At 35.6% G+C, this 24,364-nt stretch overlaps 1 protein-coding gene across 22 annotated transcripts in view; it reads right to left on the bottom strand.

Annotated features, from left to right (window-relative positions):
* The window catches only part of tcf4 (transcription factor 4), a 378,409-nt gene that overhangs the window by 135,113 nt on the left and 218,932 nt on the right, over positions 1-24,364 (bottom strand). For 18 of the 22 annotated variants that reach the window (XR_010003930.1, XM_062974260.1, XM_062974264.1 and 15 more), the window contains 2 exons: positions 5,028-5,157; positions 4,813-4,862 (listed from right to left, as the gene is read on the bottom strand). The exons of 3 other annotated variants lie outside the window; for them this stretch is intronic. Coding sequence is in view for 18 of the 19 variants with exons in the window: in XM_062974260.1 (XP_062830330.1) it covers positions 4,813-4,862; positions 5,028-5,157 (180 nt within the window). In the remaining variant the exon portion in view is untranslated. Of the gene's footprint in view, positions 1-4,812; positions 4,863-5,027; positions 5,158-5,989; positions 6,147-24,364 lie in introns of those variants that run through there. One more of the 22 variants, XM_062974271.1, reaches the window with a different exon arrangement.

Raw genomic sequence — 24,364 nt, 5'->3', positions numbered from 1 at the left:
GGATGGAGCAGGAAGAATATGGTATCCATTCACTCAATAAATGAGATATTAAATTATTTTTCACATATATTTAGACCTTACAAGCTCCTCACTCGGATCCAGAAGAAATAAAGAAAACCAAACATACAATAAGAGTCCCTACAATAGCACTGATATAAATCTATTACAAGTAAAGTTCAGAAGAAGCCCCAACATTCCAGAGATACTAGATTAATGCCAATAAATCAGAAGAAGCTTGGCTTATTGTCAAGCTCAAACATTCATATACATTTAAATATTTCATTGCTGACTTTTCAAAGGCTAATCCAGTGTATTCTCAAGATCTGTGATCTCCAGATCTGAAATTTCCACCAATCATTGATTGTCATATCCTATACATAAAATGGTGACAATGTGAATGTGAACGCACTGAAACATTTATATACACATTGCCATCATTTAATAATATAGGACATGGTCATCCATGCTTTTTATAGCATTCATGCGAGTGTGGAGAAGAGCAAATCGCAGACCACCTACTGCAATGTAGTCTGAGTCCTGCCACGTGCACAATGGAGGACCTTCTTATATCAACATCAGAGGTATTCCAAGTGGCCAGCTACTGTTCAAAGGACATTTAGCATAATGCCAGATTTTTTTAAGTTTGTTTGTGTTTTTAAAGTACCCTCGGTTCGCTTATGATATGATAAATAAATACGGCATTCATGACAGCCCCAGAACCAAACTCAGCCAATCTGGAAGGTCTATTGTATGTTGGAAACATTTAAGAGCTATGTGGTATAAGCATTTCTCACATTGATGTGATAACATTGTGTTGAAAGGGATGGTTTATAACATCAATTGTTATTATTGCAATGTTGATATTATCTGATATTTCTTCAGACAATTTTTAAAGCAAATCAGTTCACACACCCAGTTGAGAAATATAATGTTAAAAAGTAACACTCAGAACAATCTCATAAACAATCCACAAAGTGAAAACTCACTAAAATGTGATTTGTACCATCAAAAAAATATGACTTTTATAATCCATGAAAGGGGCCAAAGAAGAAAACTAAACACAACGTCTCAAGTTTTTTCAGAACAACCATATAATTTACACCCATGGAAAATATTGATGATCTTAGTAAGATTTTTTATTATACCTGAAAGTCACCTACGCAATTTGTAACTGTAGTGGCAAATTGCAGTGGCAAAGGACAACTTTCATTGTTGAAAGTTGTTGAAAGCGAGTGGTCAGAAGTATCAGGGAAGATTTTATGGGACAAAAGCACCTGTGCTTATATGCTTGCATTACTCAAAAACTGTACACAACCAAATGGAAGTAGCTCCCATTCTTTTGTAGCTGTGTGAGGAGCTAGAGACCAATTGGAATGAACCGGGGAGATAGGGGAAAAGGTAGAAAACTTATTTTTATCTGTGAACATTGTTATTAATAGCACCATAAAAGTTGTCAAACAACAGTTCCCATCACCCTTGGCTAGCTGGGAATGATAAGGAGTTAAGTTTATCAACAACTGGGGACCCATTTTGGAAGAGCTATTGTGGAATAAAAGCAATTCCTGATTTATTCAAAGAAATATGAAAATCTTAAGGTGGTTCTGACACCACTATTTTGTGTCTGAAGTGTGTACAGAAAAATGGCAGGAAAATGAACACTAATGCGCTTCAATGTCTCATTCACATCCATTTGGAAGAAAATATTCTGGATGTTAGTCAGATGTATAACTGTCTCAACATGTTATCTCAGTGTCGCAATAAACAAATACACAAATACACCACTTTAGTGATTAGCAGCTATCTCTATGCATACATCTTTTGAAAAGTATGAGTAAAAACATGAACTTCATAATCAGTCTTAAAAACAGGTTGTCCTTCCTCAACTCAGAATAACCACATACGCTTTCCCAGACTACTGGCGCTCCATGTTATGCTTTGTGCCATTGAATCAAACTGCTCCTAATTATGTGCATAGGAAGGAGGGATCTAGCTGCCTAATACTAAAACAGGACAATTCTGGGTTGTCGTTTTCTAAATAAGCAAACAAATATCTTATCTCTCTGGAAAACATCATTATGTTCGTGGTTTTTTTCCTGATTCTCCCTCTTTTCTCTTTCACTATATGTTATTTGGACATTTGTTATAGACATCTGTGCATTAACACAATTCCTGAAACCCTTTATAAACAATCATATGAATATTCAGTGACAGTTTAATACCCATTTTAATAGAAAGAGAATATTTCCATTCTATCAGCTAAGTACAGTATAATCTGTTTAGTCAATTTATAAATGAATACTGTTTATCCAATATAATAGCATCATCTACCATAATGCGACAAGATGTATTATTTAAATATATTTTGCCCTGTTATGGAATACAACATTCATTTAGAGACCTCTGCTGTTTAGCTATATTAATATTATTTTCTTTTAAAAATTGCTGTGTACTTTAGTATATAGCTTGAAGGTGAATAGCTCTGTGTTTTATAAAGGATAACATTGGGATCACCAGTTCTACATGTGTATCAGATAATAAATCTCACAAAATGAACTTCCAGGTGTGAAAATACAAAAGAAACCATTAGTAAAATGATTTTATTTCCTCATTTCTAAATTATTTTTATTAAATAATAGCTTTTATTGAAGAAACTAAATGGACTATGAAAGGCAACACTTATTTTCCAAAAATCAAGATTTCCGATTTATTTTAAATGTCTATGTGGAGGAAACAACCAAACACACAAAATGCCCTAAAAATGTAAACCACACTTTTGAATTCTACTTTATTTTGTTCAAGTATCACAATTTAGCGAAAACACCTTCTCCACTAATGTTTATGAATCAAGATAGGAAGCTTTTCTATGGTTAAAAAATGTTTTATTGATGTGTAAGTGGTAAATGTTTTGAATGAAAAGAGTTTCTAATCTAAACAGGTACTATAATGTTAATGCACAGATATGTAAAAATGGGCACTAGAAATATAAATTAAATATACAGAGAAATATAATTTGAGCTACCACAATTAAAAACAAAATCATTTTCTAAATCATGAAAATATGACACTATGTTTTGGTCTTTGAGATGTGCACTAGTTGAAATAATTTTTGCAAATGAAACATCGCTGCAATACTGGGATATAAAAAGGTAGACTCCACCGTGTCTAATATTATCAGTGATACATGTACTGTCCAAATTCAGAGTATAGACATAGATGCAAAATACATATATATTACTTGTAGTTGTTGGAAAAGCTATTAGAGATAGATTTTCAAAATTAAATCCTACTTCAATTACTCCTTCCCTAATCTCTATGATAATGTCTGAAGGAAACAATTACTTCCTTTAAAACACAATTTAAAAGTACTTATGTGATGCAGTCTTATATTTGCCCTGATTTTATCTCAGATAGCCAAAATAGCCAAATCAAATTTGGTTGCCAATTTACTATCTACTTGCCAAATATTTTTCAGCAGTATGTGCAAGGGTTCAAATTTACTACATTAAAAACACTTAATGAAACACATTAATTTTATTCCTTTAACTACTGAATCCTTACTTGGTCAACAGAACTAAAATTACGCTAAACTAAAGCTTATGAGCACTAACATGTTTTTTCACCAGAAAAAAAATAACAAGACACTGAAACAATGTAATATCAGAAACAGGGGCTAAAAAACTTTAGCAAACTTTTGACAACTTTAAAATGTCAGCCACTTTTCCTGGATTATTTTAATTATTTGTGAATAAAATGAAAATCATGCATTTTAACATGAACATTTTATTTTGATTTGAAATATTACTGAATCTAAAAATCTATGAGTATTGTTTCTAGGTGATTCCACATTTACTTATGTGATTACTTTGAAGTGAGATTGTACTTCATTGCAACACTGACTTTTTTTTTCACAGTACGATCCAAATAACAATTAAGTGTAATTGTACCAATCTAAATATAAGACTATTTTGGCCTTATTGCAATACAATTTAGTGCTATATTTTATTCACAAATTCATCTAGAAGGTAATTAAAATGGCATATTATATTATTACACTATTTTTAAAAGGATCTGTAACAAAAACCAACTGGTATATTCATAATCTTTTCTACACAAAGCAAGCGCCACAAAATGTGAAAAAAAAAAGATTCCAAAAATGGTTTAAATATGTGTAAGTAATTAATTAGGATATTATCAGAATATTCCTAAAGCAGTGGGAAAGGAACAATCAGGGCATTAATTGTGCCTTCAATTATTACTATATCCCATAATTCCTTTCGCAACACCTGGAGTCAACTGGTTGACACCTGGAATCACACACACTGAGAGAGTATTTGTGCAGGTACATTTACAGCGCTAATTCAAAAACTTCAGTGGAAAATGAAGACGTCTTTCTTCTATTCTGGGCTCAGACCCATGTAAATGTTTCATAAATCCTCTCCACAAATCTCTTTTAACATGCAAATCCATAAATCAGCATAATACTGACAAAGAAGTTAACCAGCACGTGAAACTAATGTGCGTCCTATCTGGAGATGGATACTGGTAAAACTATTGAAACTAGAGGCACTATTCCAAAGTCCTTTTTATACAATAAGTAAACAAATAAAACCAAATAAAAGTATTCACCATCAGTCCTCTTATTCTTTCGGTCACAAGAAAACATTTCATATAATTCTCATTTCATTTATCGCTAAAACAAATGAATAATGCAGGAAAAGATTTGGTGTAATTTGTAAAACAAGACCAATAGTACAGCTCTTCTTAAAAGAAGCAATGGGAATGCAAATACTGAGACAGAGAAGGAGTACTTACTGAAGATGGTAAACCTGGAGGAACCTTTCGAACTTTCTTTGTTTGTACTTCTGAAAGTAGGAGACAGAGTGGGTGTAAGACGTATGCTTGCAGCAGTCTCTATCCCTGACAGTTACATTCAGATAGCTCAGCATTTCTCATAGATTTCTTTGATTACCATGAGATGAAAATTCAGTTTACAAATGTAGAAAGAGAAGTAGCATGAAGTAACTTACCCACAGAGGTACTGTGCAGAGGCCTCCTTCGTGGGTTATTGCTAGAATACTGATAGTACTGAGAGCCAGGTTTGGTGGGCGAGAGAGCACCGGGGTTGCCCATTTCCATGTCACCTCCGAGGAGACTTTGCTGGAAGATTTTGGGGGGAAAAGTATTGTTACATCAAATGTCCTCTTAGCTCTTCTACGCTCATTTATATCAGAGTTGCTTTTTTATATAAAAAAGTAAAAGTAAATGTAAATATAAACTAAAGCCCAAAATAAAATTTCTAAACTTTGCGATGAGATATTCAAAACAGTTCCTATAAAATTAATTTTCTCCACATTGAACAGGAGTACAAAACTATCCTTATTGTTGAGGGAATAGTGCAATATCTGAAACAGCTTTCCAGTTGTTCTACCCTAAGGAAACAGCAGCTGAAAATATGAACTTTTTGGGAACTTTAATGAGCACAAAAATCTCCACCTGTTTCTTTAGCTTATTCTAGGTGAGCAAACTGTTTTTGCCCATTAACATAATGTTTTACCTTACGAGTTATTTCCTATAAAATAATGTCATCATACAAAAATAGTTATTAACCACCTAATGGAAAACATTTGTGTGAAACATAACTAAGTAAGAATGGTGGCTAAAGGTTAGTGAAATCTGGTAATCAGGTACAGAATGCATTATTAAGATGTAAATATAAAATTAGACATTGCTAAAATAAACCAGTGCTTTGCTAAAACCCATGGGGACTGAGAAGCAGACTATTAAAACTAACACAGAGAACTTTATCAAAATACTTTAAGATAATTCTCCTTGTAGTATTAAGAAAGAGAACATCCACAAATCTGAAATGTCTTATGAATGGATAACAACTATTACTAAACTGGAAGAAATAGTATCTATGCACAACACGGAAAAAGCAAAGACTGACATTTTCTAAAAATTCTACTGCTATAACTACATAGAAACTTACCCATAATATATAAATCCCCTGATTATACTCTGCATTGGACTCATTGTTCTTTTAATTTTTCTGATGTGCAATAAAACAGGTGCAGATACTACCATTTATATGATGAAGAAATTTTCCATTTAATAAAGAAATTTTAAAATTAAGTACCCAAAAATCTAACTTTATCGTTACTTGTAATCAACTTTTACTGACTGAACTAATTACTGTACTTGATAAAGTACAGAATGTGTTTTCCCTAATCTAAATTCTAATCACCATGTCACTCACAACAGACTTAGTAATGCTTCACTAACACACTATTCACATGCAAAACACTCTAAATAGGCCAATTATGACTCTGCCCCTGTTCCCTGGTTAACCCGCTGAGAACTGAAAAATTTCACAAGACAGTCACCAACTAAAACAAAGGCTCCTTGTTTTAAATTAAGACAGTCTTTTTGAGTCTTGAATAGCTCAACAAAGTGCCATGTCTTCCCGTGAAAGCAGTTGGTCAAATATGACTCATGAGCTGGAAAATACTTTGCAAAATAAAATAAAATAAAATCTACATACAACTTTTTTTTTCATCCTGGGGATGTATATTAATTTCATATCCTAGAGATGCAACTGGCAAACTGCTAATGAATTATCTGCTATTTTCAGAATTTTATGTGGTGTCTGATCTAGATTCTAACTTTTTGCAAAATCCGAAAGAATGAGATCTTTATTCTTTACATATACAGCTTTAGAAATGTGGAAGTGCTAAAGTTAGAAATTATTTGGTAGACAGTTAAAAGCTGATAAATAATGAGAAATTAGGGATCAATATATGTTAAAAGGGGAGACTTCAGGCAGATTGAAAATTGTTCATAACTACGGGAAGAAGCAGATTATATATGATTTAAGTACTTAGTCATAAACAATTTTATGGATGCTATAGAAGTAAGACACATAGAACATGTAAAACCTGAGTATGGAATTCCATACTAAAATTATCTAAATTCAGACAAAATGTGTAATTTATGCACTTTCTTGATTCAACTGATTTCTACCAACACATATATGCACACTCACACTATGCAATATATTATAATATCATACTTCCCATTCATTTATTTGCATTACAAATTACTTCATGACCAAGTTGAAAAGAAGGTTCAGGGGAAAACTTCTGGTAGTCACAACAAAATTAAGCAAAAAACAAATGCTTAATTGATTTCTGAGTTCTCCTGTATTCTGTCTAACTTCTCACAGGCAACCACATTTGCTGCTCAATAATTCAGTTGTCAGAATTGCAAGGTACTTCCCAATTATGAAGTCTGAAATAAGTAAACTAGTTATAAACTAGAGGTCTATGAGGCTCCAGAAATAAATAAATAAAACAGCCTTTAAAATAAGATATTAAGTAGTTCCTGGAGTTGACTCAAAAGCAAGCTCCAGTGAGACCAGTTAGGATGAATGACCAAGTTACAATGGCTAGGATTTTAGTTGAAGATATTGTGCAAGATGGTATGACAATAAAAACAGTTATTTTAAAAGATGCTCATAGAAATAAGGATTTTTTTTGGTAAGGAGTCATAATAGTTAAGGTTATAGTAGTTTATTAATGTTTAGACCTTAGGCCATTTGTATACAAAATAAATATATATGATCTATATGATATAAAAGTGCAACAATATTAAAGTACTTAAAATAGCATAAAATACACTGCTAGGAATCAAACTGAAGATTCAATTCAATTCAATACATAAGAATCAGGTATGCGTGCAAGTGTACAATGCATACATATACAAGTGTGCAGGAAGGGTACTGTCTCTCCTTTCAAGCTTGTCAGATAAAAGCGCCTCTAATTTTGTCTTTATTTAAGCCTTTGTTTTTCATTGGAACAGCTAACTCATTCTTCTGAGGGAACAAAACATGCATTTATGTGCTCTTCTGGGGGCTCCTCTAAGTACTCCATTGCGGAGGACTAAAATAAATATATATCTAGTCATTCTGAGATACTTGTAAATAGAACAAGAGGCATTTACTATTGTTCAGTCATTGCTAACATCTTTTTGTTGAGGGAGAAGGAGGAAGGAAAATCATGACGCTACAATGTCACATTTAGGCTTTATAAACTTTTATATCGAATAGTATAGATTTAACATCTGTAATTCAGACTGGCTTTGGAAACTAACTTTTAGAGATGCCAATTTTCTTTGATAAGGCTGCAAGGATTTTAATTCACCCCCTTCCCATTGCATATACTATCATTTCAAGGATATAATTGTGTCTCATCAGCATACAGTCAAGATACCGAACATATTAACACATTTCAAAGGCAACTATTGGGATTTTTAAGTGACATACACTGAGAGTTGCTTTAAGTGCATTCTAGGACTTGGGCTTTTTAAAAAGTCTCTTTGACAGGCAGATTCCCACAGCACACCATAAATTCTGCTTAGTTTTGAAAAATAGATTTGTCATTAAACACAATATAAGAAGAACAAGTCCAAAACTTCCTTTGTCATGCAGAAGGTTGAGGTCTAATTGTGACACTTGCAGGATGAGAAACAAACACACTTCATTAACTACTGCTACAAGACACTCCAGTAGAAGACAACCAAAAACAAAGCTGGAAATAAACCAACAAGGCTACAACCTGAACTGGTTTGAATTTACACAAATACACTATCAATATCAGAAGGAGGATTGAGAAAGAAAAGATCAATTTTGACAAACTATCACAAGCAAGAAATAAAAAATTATTCTAAATCTATGCCCTGCTGCTAAAACTACACAAGAAAGTACACGAGAATGTATTAGAAATACCCTAAAATGGGCCAAAAATATTGGTCTAAATGAGTAGAAATGCCTCTGGAAAGTAAAAATAAAAATATTCAGAAATTATTCACTGTTGGAAAACTTTTACAAAATATTCTATCAATATGACACCTGTACAAATAGCCAAAATCCAGCCACAATTGAAAAATACCTGTCGGAAATGTAAAAAGGCAACGGGATCATTTTTCCATTCATTGGATTAAGATCGATAAAACTAGAAAAACACTATTAAAACTAAAAATACCCATGAATCCAGAGGCATTACCAGGCACAACAGATAGATCACTTTTCAAGTCGTATGACAGACTTTTCATTTTGATGACAACTGCAGCAAGAATTGTGTATGTGCGGACATGGAAACTAGAAGAAACACCAAAATGGCAGGCTGGATAGTAAAAGTAGTTGAAATAGCGGAAATTGACATTTTGACAAGATATCTTCAAACAAAAGATTCAAGAAAGACTGGGAACCCTTCAAAAATTTCCTGGAAAATTTCAGCATGGGGATTTCATATTTAAAATGTTAATCTATTGCATTACATTTTGGACTATGAACTAAATAACATGGAAACAACAAAAATTCTTGAGTATGCGAAAGAAGTATATGTAAAAGCTTGATGGTATATTTCAAATTTTAAAAAAGCAAATAAATGATCAAGGTCATTTAAGGCAGCAAACATCACTGAGCTCTCTAAAGAATAATAAAGGCTGACTGCAATCTATCTTATGCACACGCACACAAAAGACACTCCTGTATTGCATAAACAATGGATCAATTCAAATAGTTACTTCTCCCTTTAAAACTCTGAGCAGCCTAGGAATTGTGCACAAGGTAAATTTTCACTTTCCTTTTGGGGTGAAGAAGATAGCACAAAGCAAAATTTTTCCATACATGCCTTCAAGCTTTAAAGATACCCTGCTAAATACACCAAGTGAACAAGAAGACTCTTAATTGTAATAACTATCATTATTGTAACCTTAACTGATCTTAGCTCCTGTTTTATCACTTGCTAGTGCGATATTGATCTCTTTTTTAATAGCGGTTTGCGGCTAATACTATTTTATAAGATATTTCTAAGTGTTAAATTCATGCCTTGAAAGCTGCCTTGAATCCCTTATAATTAGAAAGGCAAAGCATTTATCTTTTCGAGGAAAGGTTGTTGAAAATCGAACCTTCCATGTTTAGAAGGGACTTTATTCCAGTGAAGGTTTCTGTTGGAGAAAGAATTAATGCAATTCCCACTATTTGTACAATGGCCTGTACCACTCCTCATGCTGTTTCAAATAGTTTAAAAAAATAAATAAATGAAAGAAACAAAATGGGAACAGAGAAATTATGACTCCCTCTTCTACCACTCAAAGAGTCTCATATAAAGCCTATGCAATCTACAGACCCAAAACATAGCTTTTGCTTTCATTTGCCAGCAGATTTACTACACTGAAATACATTCAATTATTTATAGACAACATCAATGTGTAGTGGTTTACAGAGTTCTAGAGGGCAGGTCCCTCTCCCAAAACCATAAATAATTTCAGATGCCTATGTAGTATATGACTACATTTCCAAATCTTGCTCTGATCAATACACAAAGAAGACAGTGTTAACATGCAGAACACTAGCTAAAGCAGGGTTGGGTGGCACGTTGCTATCCAGATGCTGATGAACTACTGGTCCCATCAACTTTCTTCACTGGTCAGGCTGGGAAATAAACAGAATTGGAGCCCAACAATATCTTGAGGGCCAGATTCCCCAGCCCCGAAGTAGGGTGTAAGTCTAGCATCTATAACTACAAGCAGTTCCCAACATACTGACAAGTTAGGGTCTGTAAGTTTGTTCTTAAGTTAAATCTGTTTGTAAGTCAGAACACAGGGGGCTAGCTTTGGATACTATGGGAAAGGGTTAACACCCCCGTGGTGTTTGTTTTGCTGCCCCTGTTCAGAGGATTTCACCTCATTTTCTGTCCCTGTGATAATTGGATTTTGAGGAAAAATGGCCTGTTATGAAACAAGGATTGGTGATAAATCTTCAGGGGAGATACCTTTCCCCCATGATAACACTTTCAGGAGTGAATTTCCCTTCTGAGAAGTAGATTTCACTCAGTTCCTGTTGTCTTACCCTCATTCTTAAAAACGAATCAGTTGTAAATCAGATGTATGTAACCCGGGGACGGCCTGTACTACATCCTCAGGCATTACAATATCCATATTATTTAGTGGTATTCTATATAATTCTTTTTCGATCTGAAGTCCATACTTCTATAGTTTGCCTATATTACACAGCTTGAAATACTGTTAAACAACCTATAATTCTACTGTTAACAGACTGCAGTGGCAGGATAACAACTTCAATGAAGAAGCTCTACTCTCAGATAGCTTCTACAATTCTCTTTGTAAAGTAAACTTGTAATTTAAAAATAAGGGAATAACTCTCACAGATTATAAAATGATGTTTCTCATCTTCCAACAAAATTAATCTTTTTTCAGCTAGAGTTGCACTTTAATTTTACACAAACAGAAACATTTTAAGCATAAAGGTTGGAAAATAATCCCACCACAAGCTATAATGCTAATTAAATGCTAATCAAGGTGATGAATTACAACATTCACCCTTGCCTCCAACAGATAGAGAGTTCTTTCTCCTGCCCTGGACCTTCCACATACAGTGTTCCCTCACTTATCGCTGTTAGATTCCAGGACCACCCGCAATAATCCGCAAAGGACGCTATATTTATTTTAATATTTATACATTATTTTAGTAGTTATACACTATTTTAAGTCTTTATCAACCAATTGTGTGTTGATAAATCACCTCCTCCTCCTGTTGCCACTTGGGCTCCTTTTCTCTCTCTTTGGCGTCTCCTTCCTCCCTTCCTTAGGCTGTAAAATGTATTTTTTATGATTTATAATAGTTTTTTTTAGAGTTTATAGAAAAACCACGAAACAGCGAATCTGCGAAAAGTGAACCGCGAAGTAGTGAGGGAACACTGTATATATAAACCTTCCTTGCTTGGTTTCCAATATACTTCACAACCTCTGAGGATGCCTGCCATAGATGTGAGCGAAATGACAGAAGAGAATGCTTCTGGAACATGGCCATACAGCCAGGAAAACTCACAGCAACCCAGTGATTCCGGGCATGAAAGCCTTTGACAACATAAGCTATAATACTTAACCACAATTACAAGTATGATTAAGGTTAAAACAGGATGGGAGGCACTGATTTGAATAAATAATCAATTTCTATAAAAGGTAAATGTCCACGAGTTGCATAAAATGCAAGAAAAAAATATTGCCCTCTCAGCACCATCAAAGAAAGAAAGAAAGAAAGAACCAACCAACCAACCAACCAACAGGATGAGTGAAGTATTTGTGAGTAAAGGTCTTTTGAGTGGACTTCCTGGATACATTTCCACTCTATTTCTCTATCACTTTTATTAAATTGTGATCAGATATCAAACACTTCTTCATGGGGATGGAGAACAGAGAAAGAGGACTCTTAGATGAAACGAGATTATGCTCCTTTTCTGAACACTTGCCAAATGTTTGTAAATTGAATACATGTTTGGGCATTTCCGCACTCAAACAGCTGCAGTTCTACACTACAATCACAAACCTATGTGATCTATAGTGACTCTGGGCCATATGTTCCTTTCTACTTGAGCAGCAAAGAAAGCAGAATGGCCTAAAGGCTCAAAGAAATGGTGTGTGTATTTATGTGTGCAGCAGTGAAAGGTGGATGTCTTGTAGATTTCTCCTCTGTTATATTGCTGCCACGAGAACGTGCAACATTCATTTGCTTCTGTGTTCCTGTTTTATGAAAGGCCACATACAAGTAGAAGGTTTGGCAAACACCTCTTCAACATTCCATCTTCCTTTTTCAAAGGCATCAACAGCCTCTGTGTCATATATCTGTTATTCTCAGTACATGCAGGGAGGGAGTTAGTGAGGATATGATAACAAGAAAACAAAAAGTGCATGAAGTTAGGCTTGCAAATCAAGTTATGGTTTTTTCCCAGCTGTAAGCTTGGTGAATAAATGGGTCAACCTACGCTTTAAAAAAAAGTATCTACTTGAACAGACAGTGTTTTATCATGCCATTCTCTAGCACATACTGACTAGAGGAAGAAAAATTATATCATACTTTCTCTGTCACATAGATAATAACAATAATAGCAATAATAGCAATAATAACTAACTATTATTATTATTATTATTATTATTATTATTATTATTATTATTATTATTATATTTCTTACCCGCCTCTCCTTGCAGGTCGAGGTAGGGTACAATATCACTAAAACATATAATCATCTAAAACATTCTATTAAATACACATATTAAAACATACTTCTACAAAATACATATTAAAATACACAGAACAAAGATTAAACAGAAGACACAAGTATAAAATCCATGAAAAAAACTGAATGGGTAGGCCTGCCAGAATAGATAGGTCTTTAAATGTGTTTTAAATTTTGACCGCTCAGAGCTCTTGTGGAAGGTCTTTCCATAGTCTTGGGGCAGTCGATGAAAAGGTCCTTTAGGTGACAACCACCAGTCAGATTCTGTCTTGCTGGAGTAGACGCTCCCCAGAGGACCTAAGTGTTCAGGGCAGATTGTATGGCAGAAGGTGATCCAGTAGGTAACCTGGATCCAAACCATGTTGGGCTTGTCAAAACCAACTCTTTGTACTTTGCCTGGAAGCTGAGAACCCAGTCTTTCAGGAGGAGTGTAATCTCATTCAGAAATGGTTACACACCTCCACCCCCAGATTAGGGCCCTTGATAGCAAGTACCTCTGGTTTGTCTGGATTCAGTTTCAATTTGTTTTTTCTCATCCAGCCCATTATCTCCTCCAGGAATTCATTCAGAGGAGACATGCTATCCTTAGCGGAGGCTGTTTTTGAAGGCATGCTGAAATATATTTGGGTGTTATCCATGTACTGATAACACCCCGCCCCATGCCTTGAGATGATCTTTCCCAGCAGTTTCATGTAAATATTAAGAAGCATTGGGGATAGAATAGCACCTTGTGGGATGCCTTTTTTGAAGAGCAGCTATCCCTAAGCACCATCATTTGGAAACTGCCTGAGAGATATGACTGGAACCACTGCAGCAAAGTGCCTCCAATTCCCAATCCCCCTGGGGCATTCCAGAAAGATACCATGGTTGATAGTATCAAAAGCCTCTGAGAGGTTTGGAAGCATTAATAAGGACACACACCCCTTGTCAGTATTAAGGCAGAGATCATCCACTAAGGCGACCATAGCAGTCTCAACTCCATATCCTGCTCTAAAGCTGGTTTGAAATTGGTCAAGGGTATTTCAGTAGGTGTCACTGCATGTAATGTACAGACCTCTTCTAATCACAGAACATCACAAAGAAAGCAAAATATAGATTGATTCCATCATGGTAGACCACGAGACATTAGATTCTTACTCAAATTCATTCCCAAGATCAGTGGGACATATAAATAAGAGTGTATTATGAAAAAGATTTTACATGTTTAAAACAGAATGCCACGTTCTATACATGAAACAGCTCTGTACATTTTTTACTTGCATACAAAATTCATGAGCATAGGCTAGGCCACAATATTGTACATATGAACAGGTCTCTCAACTCTGTGCATTTTGCAAGGAGGTCTGAAGAAAGAAACAACACGAATCCATTTAACCATTTAAACATGGTTAAATGGAAACATACAAATCAGCGATTATTTGTGCAAAGATGGTTACATGGTTGAAATCCACAGGGCATGACCACATAGTATGCTTGTGTTGATGCAAAGATTTTCCTTTTCGGACACCAGGACTAGCCAGGGCTGAGGTCAGTGGCACAGATTAATTTCCTCTTCTGTTGTATATAGCTTTAAATGTATCAGAAAGTTTGAGTATATGGCAAGAGAAGTTAAGTATAACATAGTACACCTTTCCAAATGTATTTCGATTAGTATATATCAAGAAGAGGTGAGGGGTTTCATTTTACCTGGATAAAAATAATTCATTACTGTGTTTACCCATATTGTCCCGTGTGTTTTTTCTATTCTAAGGATTTAATTTAATCAAGCTGAGTTTTTACTTTTCAATCACAAGTTTCCACTTTACACAAGGGTCGTATCTTTCTCTGCAAAATTATCCATAGGACTTCTTCAAACACACAGGTCTATAATATATGCTCATTAAGGCTTCTTGCGACTTTGAGAGGTCCATGGAACAATGTGAAGGGGAATGCATTTTAAAATAAAATACAGTCAACTCTCATGTCCACATTTTGCATCCATGGATTCTACTATCCATAACTTAAAATATTCTAAATGAAAACTGTTTCCATTTTATATGAGGGACACTATTTTACTATGCCATTGTACATAATGGGACTCGCGAATCCATAACATTTGGAGCCAAACCCCAGTAAATATAAAGGTCAACTATAAATCTAATTTGTCTTTAATGCATGTATAGTTCACACTTATAGGTTTGTCATATAGCTCACTACAATACAGAAAGTATACATAAACATAATGTAAGAGTAGAAAGATTTATAACTTTGACATTCAATTATCCTCTTTAGCCTTAACAATAGACTGAAGATAGCCATGATGGGTTCAAAGCCACTAAATCTAAGAATTTTTAAATTAAATATAAAGAAAAATTGTGGCTTCATATGGAGAGGATTCCAATTCATGATGAACAAACACAAAGTGTTCAAATATTCAAATGTTAGGGATATAATTCTAATTATTATACATCCCCTGAGATACATGAATAATATAACCAGGTTTTTCAGCTATAAGTGCATAGTCAATATCATGCATTTCTTGTTAAGATACCTTGTCTTAACAAAATGGCACCAACAACACAACATATAATCAAAACAAAACAAAAAACCAGGCAAGTATGTTTACAGGAAAGGGTTAGTTGTTACTAAGCTAAACAAATCAAAATTAAATTGCATTTATGTTAGAAGAAGAAACAATGTAACAACTTGATGTTAAATGACAACTGGAATTTAAGGTAGCTGGATACACTAAAAGCCTCACAAGAATGAAGTGGGAAAATGCTGACCGCAATTTTGAACACACAAACACACACATGTACATGTCCTTTGAAGATGGGGGAGCAAGAAACAGCTTCACTGATCCAGTTCCTTTTTCCATACAATTACACACACATACATTCAATGGGAGAGGGACATGCCAGCAGGAGTAACAAGAAACCAAACTAGTGTCACCCACCTCATTTCTAGAGATACCTAGAGTAAGGGCTCAAATGTTGAACAATCCTTATAAAACTGGCACATGCTGGAAAAAGGCAGTCACATAAATCCAAAAGACAAGTTAACTTATATATGTGGTATGCAGCCATACTGATCCTATTTTCTTACTCCAAAGATGCTGGTAGTTGAAGTCTAGAAATATAACTTCCCCAAGCTTTCCTTTAAGACCTAAAACATTTACTTATTCTCTTTTTGCTCTGAATTTGATGACTCTTAAATGTACTCCATAAATTCTGAGAGAAATAAAGCAGTTATAATCAAGGATTCATCTCTGTTTTGATTCATCAAGTCATTTTTGAAACCACTTTATTGCTGCTATACAGAATTGCACTAGGCCAGTGTCCTCCTGCAGAGATGAATACATCATCCAAACAAGGTGATTTGGTATTGGAAGTGTACGTGAAAATAATACTGTACATGCTTGTTGAGTGGGGAAGAATAGAAATGCAAAAATATCGACTTGCACAAATACGGGAACCTTCCAGAATATTGGAAGGAATCCCTATCACTCTACTGTCCTGCCTTTTCACTCACTTTGGAGTTGACACAGCAGTATTGCTTTACCCAAACTGTGATGTCCCCTGAACCCTTGGGCCGTGATCCTGTCTCCATTATGGACCAAAGTGACAAGGAAATGAGGTTTGTGCCGATTCAGCAAGACTCTGCCTCTTTCCAGATGCTCCCTATTGACAATTCTAGCTCACAGCTCATTAAAAAGGCCCTTGAAACGGAGCCTTCTCCCACCAGTTCCCCTCCTTTTGATAGACGGATGTTTTGGGAAACTAGTAGGTTTGAGAAAGCTGGCAGAAAAAGGAGCGCGCGATTAGCAGCTAGAGAATCTGCTGATTAACCTGTTTTCCCCTGAGAATTCTCAGGGAGGATCACATCTGGTTGAAGATGTTGTTTTAGCTCTTTTCCCAAGGGAAAAGAGCTGCTCCACACCTGCTCTGTGGAAAGATTTGAAGTTACTTAAAAGTTCTGTGCGCTGGCTAGCCAGCGTGGAGTCAACGTGTCAGTTGAAGGATTAACTTCACTTCCAGCCAAGTGTGGACCGCGTTTGGATCCACTACATTCCAGCCTAGCCGTGCCTTGCCTAGCCGTGTTTCCGTGCCTTGCCTAGCCGTGATTCCAGCCTTGCCTTGTCGTGCTGTGAATCCAGCCTTGTCTTCAATTCCTTGCCTTGGACTTGCTTTTGAACTCTAGTAAAAGACTTGGACGTTTCCCCACTCAAACTGCTTGGAAGTTTGAGTGCGTTTCGGTTTTTTGGATTACAAACTTTAAACTCTAATATTAGACATTGGACAATATATTACTGGACTATATTTGACCTTTCCTAAAAGGTCTATTGATGAACTTTATCTTCTGCTTGTTTTTGTTTTATTTCTTCAATTCTTTAATAAAGATATTAGATTGTTTATTGGCCTCAGTGTATTGGTTTCCAGTGCTCTTGCAGCCAGGGGTGTCACACAAACCAACCTATACTTTACTTTTTAGTCTCACAAGCATGATGCACAAAGACAAATCACTGTGCCCATTTGCTGATCTTATAAATCTGAATTAAAGGCACCTCTACCAGGAAAGCCGCTGAAGCAGAAATACGGTGGAATGGAAAAGACAGCAGATGGAACAGGTCTTTTTCTTATTCAATGCAACATCTTATCATTGAAGAAACCCATTTAAGATAGCTTTTACAAGATTTTCCTTTTCTTGGGCCTCTGTGTTGACCTGATTTCTCTAGGATCATTATAAAGATAGATCCCTTCTAATATCAAACAAACATAATCTGGTTTCTGACTGTGAATAAGGAAATACCATGAACTTCTGCCAAAATGTAAATGGTGAAAAAAATCTTGAAAAGAAAGGTTATGTCAGGATATAGTATTAACAAATATAAAAAGGGACATTGTGGCACAAAACTCACAATGGACTACTCTCTGTTCCAAAGCTGTGGCGGCTTGGCGAAATAACAGTTGTGAAAAGACATAGGTTAGCTTAGATCTATGGATGATAGAGTTTTATCATAAGACAGGAGAGTACTGGAGTAAATCCATGCTGGTATGAGTAGACACGAGAGAGTGAAGGTTCTTGGAAACTTTATAAATGACTTCATTAAATATTTTTTTAAAAACGCTAAATAACATTCTGTAAGGGAAATATGTGCCAAAATAGCTGTGATGTTCAGCCAGAGGAGAATTACTTCACCAACAGAATTTCCATGGGATAAAATACTCATCTCATGCCCCTAATGTCTAACAGGACTGGTACCACCAATGTATTTTGGTAAGATAGAATCCTTCTCCAAAATGAGAAGGCAGTACCCTAAGTAAAGCATCTTTTAAAAGAAGAAAGGAAATCTCATCTTCCGAGTTCTGAGTAGATCAAACTTAATGGAACGTTCCAGTTAGCAGTAAGGTATGAAACGCTATTCCATAAAAAACACTTGTAATACTTCAAGGTATCAGTGGTTATGTTCTCCTAAGCTAGTAGGAAATAAAACAGACATAATCAAATTATGATGTATACTTCTAGTTCTATGCATTTTGGATAATGCTCAACCTGTATAAGCTCAGAAGCTGCATAAATGTGGTTCTTAGTGTAAGCAGTTATTCAACATGAACACAGTCTTTTCTCTCATTTTTGACTTTGTAGGTGAGTTCAAACTCTTGGCAGCCTTTGTGAAATCAGCTATGGGATTCAATGTGACTATGCCAATGTTTACTCATACTACAATAAAATAATCATGACCTAAGTATGTAAATTAAATATAGATGGTAAATCTTACTGACACTGCTTGTGACACCTTCAACTCTCTCCATGGAGAAGTAGATATCACATTCCATTGTCTCCATAATCAATGAGTCACAAGCAACAATTTTGCTTCACAAATGCTTATGGGCTAAGTCACTACACCACACAAAAAACTCACCTGTTGCAAATTTTGTTTCTTCATGGGGTTGAAAAAGTGCAAAGGTGTTCTAAGTACATCACCAACAATATGCAGGACTGACAAGTATTTCAGTTACACCAGATTAGGCAAACATGAGGATAATTCGCATATGTATAGATTCAGTGCTATAGAACTTACTCCTCACAGCTAGTAGAAATAGTAATAATGATAGTAATAATAAATGTTATTTATTACCTGCCTTTACCCTATGGCTTGAGGTCAGGTGCAACATGGTTAAAACAAACAGAAAAATAGTAGAAGATTGGGAGCATCTTCTAGCCTCTACTTAGCATCTCCTTGATGCTGAGTGACTAATCAGCTGCCAGTATTCTTCTCATCACGAATCAACCTAGAAATTGGCAGCCCTTCTAGTTTGACAAAAGCAGCAAGAGAAGAGAATGGTAGAATGGTGACCCTCTTCAACTACCATTCTGCCAAAAACAGAATATCATAGCAAACTTTAAAAATAAATTTCAAGGTGGTTCACCCAGCCCTCCCTCTGTGCCTATGATTCTGCCATTTATCAAAGTTAAACTACAGTACTTTTGTTTCTCAGTGTAAATGGGTAGCATAAAATTCTGATTTCCAAATATTGATTCAGAACCACATTAGACCATAGTCTATTTATCTCTGAATTCAAACTGAGGCAGAGACTTATACACCCCAGTTATGATATGTATAGTTTCATCTATAGTAATATTTCTACCAAGCACAATTAGTGTCAAATCACTGATTGAAATCATGTTCAGAAGTGGCCTTTGATGCTGAGGCTAACATAAACAGTACAGCCAGCACAAACTTCAAGGCAGATGTAATTGAAGTTATCTCCAAAATGGAAAGAGAAGATGCCCATGCAAGGGAGATGGGGAAGGAAGATAGGAGTCTGCCTGGTGATCCCAATCACCAAACAACGCTTGATGCTTTGGCAGTAATTTATCTATACTACTACGCTTGCAAATCTATACTAACAATGAGATATTTTATTTATATATTTCCAAAGTAAGCAAGATTGTATTTAATGAAGCTTAGACTCAAACTGCAAAATATCCATAAAAGTACATGCCTGCTCTTTTTTTATCACAAAAATAAGCATGGAGAACCTGATTCAGACTGGGATCCTAACATAGGGATAAAAATACTGAATTCTCTATACCTGCAGGTTATGTTGCAAATAATTGGGTCCAGGTTACCTACAGGATCACCTTCTCCCATACAATCCACCCCCGAGGTCCTCTGTGGGGTGTCTGCTCCAACATGCCAGAACCCAACTGGCAACAACCACCCAGAGGACCTTCTTTTTTTCCAGATGAATTTTTCTTTTGTTGTTATTGTTTAAATGAAGAAGAAAAAAACAAAAAGAGAAGGAAAAAGAAAAAAGAAAAAAAGAAAAACATACATAAAAATGTTTAATAGACATTATATAGCCATCTAATGTAAATTATATACAAAATAACTGTACATCTCATATCTACCTTTATAGGAGCCATGGTGGCGCAATGGGTTAAACCTTTGTGCCGGCTGAACCACTGACCTAGTGGTTTGAGTCTGCGAATGGGTAAGCTCTCATCTGTCAGCTCTAGCTTCCCAATGCGGGGACATGAGAGAAGCCCTCCACAGGATGCTAACACATTTGGGAGTCCCCTTTGATGAGGGCCGATTCTCTCATACCAGAAGCAACATGCGCTTCTAACACAATTTTTAAAAGTCTACCCTTATTTCTTATCTTAATAAAGTCCCTTTGTGGCTACTTTCAAATCTACCTTTGTTTTCCTTTCCAGACAAATGTCAGCCTCCATTTATTTATATATTCTTTATTATTTCCTCCTCTAATACCATTAGTTAGCATGGCCATTTGGATATGCTCTAGTACTTTCTCTCTCCAGTCTTTAATAGTTAACTCAGTTTTCCCCTTCCAAGATTTTGCTATTGTTAGTCTTGCTGCAACAAAGAGGACCTTTTCATCAGCCACCCCAAGACTATGGAACAATCTCCTGGAAGAGTCCCGACAGCCAGATCAACTGCCGCAATTTGAGACACAAGTGAAGGCCTACCCAGGCAGCGTCAGAAACACCCATTCTAACTCGAAGTGGAATCCCCAAACCCACAGAACTTAGAGAGGCTGTTCCAGAAGCCCACCTTTCACCCACAAAGTGTGCCACTATGCTTGCTCAATCTAAGTGAACTTTTAACATGCTAATGACAACCTATTTAAGTGACTCCACCAAGTGCCAATTACCACACCCTCAGTAACAATGTGGGATGGGCAAAAAAAAAAACGGGAAGATGTCCTTGGGGAAAGAATTCCTACCCAGCCCTGCCATGACCAGTATTAATGTCAACTATCCTGAAAGTGGGACACGCAAAGATGAAGAGGCTGTTAAGAGGGGCGGATTCCTCTTTTATAACCCCAGTATACCCACCATCACATGACAAGAGAAGGCCACAAAGGCAGCCTGTGGCCCACTTGATTTGCTTTGCCTGCTTCACAGGGGCCTTCAAATGCCACCTTCCTCCCATACTGCCTCATGGCTTTAGGTTGGGCCAATGTACCAGCTCCCTTTAACTGTGTTAAAGATCATGCCTTATCTCCTTCAAACCTCGTATTGCCATAACTTGAGATGTATTTTGGTGACGCTTTTATGCAAGCTAAGTAAATCTCATCTCAATAATTATAATAAAGATTAGAATTTTGACTTAGCATAATAAATTGTATAAAATATAGCTCACAAAGCAATTCAGCAACACCACGACAAAGAACCTGCTATATCATCAGTTCCTGCACCAAGAAGAAATATCCACAGCTAGACTTTTTTTCTTTCTTGCTCAGCAATGAGGAATATAAAAGGGCAAGGAAGAAGGTCAGCACTCTGTGTTTCCCAATATACATGATAGTACTATAAACAACATTGCATTTAAAATTATCGTTGTATTCGTAGACTCTTCCCTACATTTTCCCCACCACAATATGCCAAAAATCCTTCAAATTCCATATATTTTAAGCATTGTTTTCTGTTTAAAATGTGTGTGTAGGCATATGAGAAAGGAATCACTATGGTAACTGCCATTTAGTTTATATTAAAAATCAATGTATATTTATATAAAATACAGAAATGTCTAGTGAATACTAAAGGACTTAAATGTCTTCTGATTTTACATTGTATTTAGAATCATAGAATCATAGACTCATAGAATCATAGAATAGTAGAGTTGGAAGAGACCTCATGGGCCATCCAGTCCAACCCCCTGCTAAGAAGCAGGAAATCGCATTCAAAGCACCCCCGACAGATGGCCATCCAGCCTCTGCTTAAAAGCCTCCAAGGAAGGAGCCTCCACCACAGCCCGGGGGAGAGAGTTCCACTGTCGAACAGCCCTCACAGTGAGGAAGTTCTTCCTGATGTTCAGGTGTAATCTCCTTTCCTGTAGTTTTATATTTGCTGTCTGATGTATCTTTTGAACAACATTAGAAATAATGAATTTGATATTGAAAATATTTCAGTATGTGAAGTGGACTATGTATTTTAAAGGTATTTATGATCCATTTTTGACTTATAATCTTCAAATTGTCTGTGTAATAAAATGTAACTTGTTCTAAAACAAATGTAGTTTAATAGAAATCATTTTCTGATTGTTTGAATTTATAGTGTAAGATATACAAGCACTATAGGTAAGAATACCAAGTCCTTTACTGCATAATTTGGCAGCAGGTTGTCATCATTGCCTACCTATTTTTTTCCCTTTGGTAACTCTTGCAAAGCATAAAGAATCAAGTTTCATAAGACTAAATAAATAACAATTTAGTTTGTCCTGAGTGTTTCAGTAAGAAAGACCTTGTTACTAGGCCAAACTATTTTAAATGGGATAAGATAATTTGCCATGCTTCAGTTTCAAAAAATATTTAGTGGACAAATTCCATTTGCAATGCTTTCCTTCCACCGTGCATAGAAGAACAAAGAAAAAGAAAATGCTGAGGTAAGAATGCATCACAAAAAATATAGAACAGAAATTATTTAATGGAAGAAAGCAATTTGTACATTCATAGAAAGTGAAGTCTGAACTCAACATGCAGTAATGGTTGCATTCAGATATTACATTTTTAATTCTCAAAATCATGGATTGGGAGCAAACTATGCACATACATCTTCCTTTTTTTATATACAGGTCTTAATAAAATACTTCTGGAACATGGACATACAGCCCGGAAAAGACACAACAACCCTGTGATTCTGGCCATGAAAGCCTTCGACAACACACTACCTTAATCTGTCAAATCATGGTTTCCTTTGATGTCCAAGCTATAAAACTGTAGTTTGAGCTGTTACTTCAAACCCAGATTGCAAACCAAGTTTATTTGGAAGGTTGGAGTATCTGTATTATATTAATTAAAAGGTCTTCCTTTCCAAGTGATATAATTTCTAAGGTTCGAATTATATAGGTAAAAAAGGTAAAAGTTTACTCCTGACATTAAGTCTAGTCGTGTCCAACTCTGGGGGTTCGTGCTCATCTCCATTTCTAAGCCAAAGAGCCGGCGTAGTCCGTAGACACCTCCAAGGTCATGTGGCCGGCATGACTGCATGGAGCATCGAATTATATAATGATTCTATTAATTTCATGTGACACAGAAGAAAAGCAACAATGCTACTTTAGTTCCAGTGACTTTGTTCACTTTATTAGTCAATTAGGACCACATCACTTGTGATATTAACCCTGTTTATGAGTTATCAATCTCTCATTAATGTACAAAAGAGATTATACACAACAGTCTTAGGTCTGATTTCTAAGAAAGTAAACCTTTACAGCAGGTTGCACTAACTAAAAAAATAGGAATCACTCTTTTAACAGATACTTCATGATTACTTTTGGTTTCTTCCCAGCAAGAATTTTGAGACAGGAAACTAAATAAACTTTCAAGTGGAAAGTATGGAATTTGCTCTGCATAGTACTCAATAGAAAGCATATGTGGTTCTATTCAGAGGCATGGGAAGAAGTTCTTCATGTAATATGGGACAAGGTTTTGTCTAAAAGAGAAAATGATGTCCAATCTGCCCAACACAATCTGCCATCCCAACATCAAACATGACAACACATTTTATGAATACATTCTTCGTTAAAAACCCTTGTCCTGGACTTTTTGGGGTTTTTTTAAAAAGAAATTTGAACTAGAGGTACAAAATGGAAACAAAATACTACACAAATCTTTTGCAGTGGTGAGAAATTCCATTGTTTTGCAACCTGATGGTCTCCTTTTTTCTTTTCTTTCTTTCTTTTTTTTTTTTTTTGCAAAAGCAACCACAATATCTGAGAATGGGGCAGAAGAGTCAGGTGAAGCAGACTCTGCAAAGTCTTAAGC

This window comes from Anolis carolinensis, chromosome 2, assembly GCF_035594765.1.
Source record: "Anolis carolinensis isolate JA03-04 chromosome 2, rAnoCar3.1.pri, whole genome shotgun sequence".
Lineage (NCBI taxonomy): Eukaryota > Metazoa > Chordata > Lepidosauria > Squamata > Dactyloidae > Anolis > Anolis carolinensis.
This window is presented reverse-complemented; position numbering and strand designations above follow the sequence as displayed.